We start from the raw sequence: 3,823 nt of genomic DNA, 5'->3' as shown, positions 1-3,823 counted from the left end.
ACATTTCAAGAAATTCCCTGCTAGAGTAGATCAGCATGAAGAGTTCGACAGTGATATAGAACAAGAGTTGAACAAAGAAGGAAATCAAGCAGAACGCGAACACAGACTTGGAAATAACGCACGCCGTCAATCAACAAGAGTAAGGAGTCAGCCGGTGAGATATGGTGATCCGATACCATCAAGATTTATTCGCTGATTTTTAAAAAGGGGAAGTGATGTCATATCCTTGTAAATAGTTTTACGCTATGGACTCCCTATGGAGCAAATACTTTATTTAGCAAGCCTATTGTCTTATGAAAAAGATTACTATTCGCTGTATGATGTTTGGATGTTATGTTATGTTATGTTTGCGAAGTGATTTCTCTCTTGCGTTAACCTCAAAGTGCAGGTTATGACAGGTAGTTGCTCCGTTTGTTAAATATGATATTCCTTGATATGAATGAAGGTAAACAAACTAATGATTTGAAGATTTGAAGATTTCTTGTTGGCACTACATCTAAAAATCCAGACCATTTTTTGGTAAAATTGTGTCTTGTGTCCATTTCCCCTAAAGTTTCTCGGTAGAAGCGTCAGCTGCAATTTACTATGAGCTCCAGATTTTTTTAACATTCGAAAGGCATGCTAAGATGGAAAGAGGGATCTAAATTGGCAACCAGTGCTGCTCATAGTATATCAACCAGTGCAAACTGACAACATGGTATTTCTCAAGACCACGGCGAAATTGTACCAGTTGTTTTTATCTGCTGTTCAATTTGTTTGCAAAAAAATTATTTCAATAGGATTAGGAGGATTGCTTTAGTGAAATGTGCTTAAAAGAGTGCATTTTCCAGGGAACTAGAAGCATCAAAATTTGAAAATTATTCTGCTCCTTCGGCGGCAACCATGGTGCCGCCTCGGGTAGTAACTATATCCTTTGCCCGTTCTGATATAGAGATTTGACAATATTATTAGGAAAAAACGATGGAGGCCAGGGAGGGTAATGTCTCTAAAAAAAGCTGAAAGAATAGGACAATCTTGAAGTATTTTAGCTGATAGATTCTGACACCGCTATCAGGATTAGTTCTAGGTCCGCCCCTGCCTTGATGCCCTAAAGCCCTTCAATATATCATGATGCTTAGATGTATGTCCGTCCAGAACGAGATTGTCTCAAACATACATTTTATTTTTGACAAGTTAATGGGTTTACAATTACAAACATGTCTGATCAGCTGAGGTCTGAAGCCAATGCTAACCAACACAAGCATACGCGATGCTCTTGGTGGCACTGTATCCTTGGATGTCTGTATGTAGGGAACTATCTAACTTGTTATTCTGAATTGAAAAACCTCAGCACAGATTCAGATGATTTCTTTAGAAATTATCAACTTTCAAATTGACAGTTTCGATTACGACCCATCTAGACAATCTTAAAAAATGTTTCTATCGCTTTTTAGAGAGCATCGAAGTCGATATAAATATGTGTTTCGACTTTAGCCATTACGAATTTCAAGTTTTGTGATTTCAATGAAGTAAGTGAAAACAGCTTAAAAATAGGTTTCATATAATCTTAATTCTTCGGTAGTGTTCATACTGCCATGTTCTTTCCGGATAATTAAAAAAAAAGTACGCTCCGAATTGATATTATATCAACCCAGCCTCACTTTGAATATAGCTTTCCTCCTGTACCCCTCCACTTCATTCATTGTACGCTCTTTTCTGAATACCATTTCGTATTAGTAGTCAAACTGAATTTCTCTAGAAAGAGGCCAAGATGACTAGTAGCTAGATGCTAACTAAATGATTGTGACTTCTTTTAGATCATCATGGTTGACATCTGTTTATTTATAAATACATGTTATAAAAAGACGTGAAATTTATTCCTAATAAGCAAGCAAATGTTTTTCAAAAAGAACGCAATAAATCGGTTGACCCATTTCCGAGAATGCATTGATTGTGAATTAAAATTCCCCTTCAGGAAGAACTTGAACAGAAAAGACAACGGATTATTTGCAAAAATAACACTTTAGATGTAAACAGTATAAAATGTGCAGAAAAGAAGTTTTGAAATTGTCCGATGGAATTATTCAAATACACGGGCTAGCCCCATCTTCTGAAAATTCTTTTGACACTTCTGACGATTCTTCTCTGATGCTGCTTGAGCAGGTTGGCGTAATAACGAGGATTACAGTACTTGCAAAGGCGACAGGAGTGATTCATCGTATGTTTGGTCCAGCTAGGGCAACGATTGCGGCTACAGTGTCTCCTGTAGATACTGCATGTGCGGCAATATTTACAGTAGAACGATATAGGATTCAAAGGGTCAGCTTCAGCTAGAACGAAGAAATCAAGAATTAATTTGCAGAAAACTTTTAGTCTTTATAGTTCTGAAAATGGAAAACTCTAGGTTGAGTCGAGGGGCCTGTCACTCTTTCCAAAAAGCGTACGAGATTTTTTAGAACCGTAAAACATCTAAGGATTTTTTGACGAATTTTCTCGAAATCAAAAGGACCTTGGCAAATTCATAAGATATCTTCGTGTAGTGATATGCCCTTAAGTTTAAATGATGTAATTCAGATTTCGTGTTTGTTTTTCTATTCACAATACGATATCAGATGTCGCTTAAACTTCTTGAGTAAAAACACAGAAAGTAAAAGTAAACGCAGAAAAATTCCAGCCAGAAAGACAAGACAATGAAAAGTGAAATTACAGCTAATTGACCTTAGACCAGGTTTCAGTGGGAATGCTCCACGTTTTAGAAGAGACAAAAGACCGGGTTACAACTTGTAGAACAAATTTACGAAGACGGAACAAACCGTTTTCTTCCACTGCGTCATTTTCAGAATCTTCCAATGCATCTTCGTCCAAAGCTTCTGGATCTGAATCAAAGTCATCAATTGGATCATTTTCAACTGTTTCTCCGTAAACGGCCAAAATTCCAATTGCCAGGAACAGGAGAAGGCTAAGAGTTTTCATGTTGGCAATGTTGCAAATAGCTACGGTAAATGAAGATGAAACATTCACTTTAGAATTCTACAAAAATTATGCAATTTTCAGTAGATGCTGAAAACAGAAAATTGAACGAAAAATGTTTTACAGACAGTTTTAACAAGACAAGTACTACAACATGAGGCAAAAATTTGTGTTAATATTTTTTGAACTTATAAAGAACAAAATAAAAACATACAATGGCTACTTTTACCTTCAGTTCTACAACTGTATGGAGATGTTCACTCAATTCCCAAAGCTGACAGCAACAGAGCAAGAAACGAGCCAAAACTTGAAAGCTGTAGAGTTTCCTCTCTTACTTATAGCTCGGCTCGACAATAGAAGGTGGGCGTCTTTTTAAATAGGCATTAGGCCTTAATCGATTTCTATAGCCAGAAAGAAAACTAAGATCTCAGAGCTTTCTTTCACCACAAAAAACTCATTGGAGCTTTTGTTTTGCCAATCAATGATATTGTCGTAATTGCTTCAAAAAGAAATTTTTTCCTTTCTTTCATCTTTTATTCTAAAGATTCCCGTTTTTTAAAAAACAAGTTAAACCAGTTTGTTGTTGATGATTATTTGCAAATCAATAAAATAGCATCCGACCAAGCACCTTGATATACCGGCTAAGTTTGTATTGCCACTTTTAATACTTTCTTCAAATAGTACAGGGCATAATTTCTTCCACAATATAGGTTTGCTGGTGATTGCAAAATGCAGTTATCTTAAAACTTTTCAACCATTGCTGAAAGACTATTAGCCAGCAATGCCAGTACTGAGTTTCGCATAGAAAGTTTCTTACAAATATAAAAAATCGTAAAATGAAAGGAAAAAGGAAAAATGGAAGTTTGTACCTTCA

At 36.1% G+C, this 3,823-nt stretch overlaps 1 protein-coding gene across 1 annotated transcript; it reads right to left on the bottom strand.

The window, feature by feature from the left end:
- Window positions 1-1,982: 1,982 nt before the first annotated feature.
- Window positions 1,983-3,324, bottom strand: LOC135689218 (uncharacterized). The gene is made up of 3 exons (XM_089110643.1): window positions 3,179-3,324; window positions 2,793-2,972; window positions 1,983-2,309 (listed from the first exon to the last, which is right to left on the bottom strand). Exons 2-3 carry the CDS (start codon window positions 2,950-2,952, stop codon window positions 2,077-2,079), a joined length of 393 nt encoding a protein of 130 aa, XP_088966769.1. The 5' UTR covers window positions 2,953-2,972; window positions 3,179-3,324; the 3' UTR covers window positions 1,983-2,076.
- Between the last annotated feature and the right edge of the window lie 499 nt (window positions 3,325-3,823).

Source organism: Rhopilema esculentum, chromosome 10 (genome assembly GCF_057945365.1).
Source record: "Rhopilema esculentum isolate cy_ngs chromosome 10, ASM5794536v1, whole genome shotgun sequence".
In the NCBI taxonomy this organism is placed as follows: Eukaryota; Metazoa; Cnidaria; class Scyphozoa; order Rhizostomeae; family Rhizostomatidae; genus Rhopilema; species Rhopilema esculentum.
Note: the sequence above shows the minus strand (reverse complement) of the source record. Positions and strands in the feature narration are given on the sequence as shown.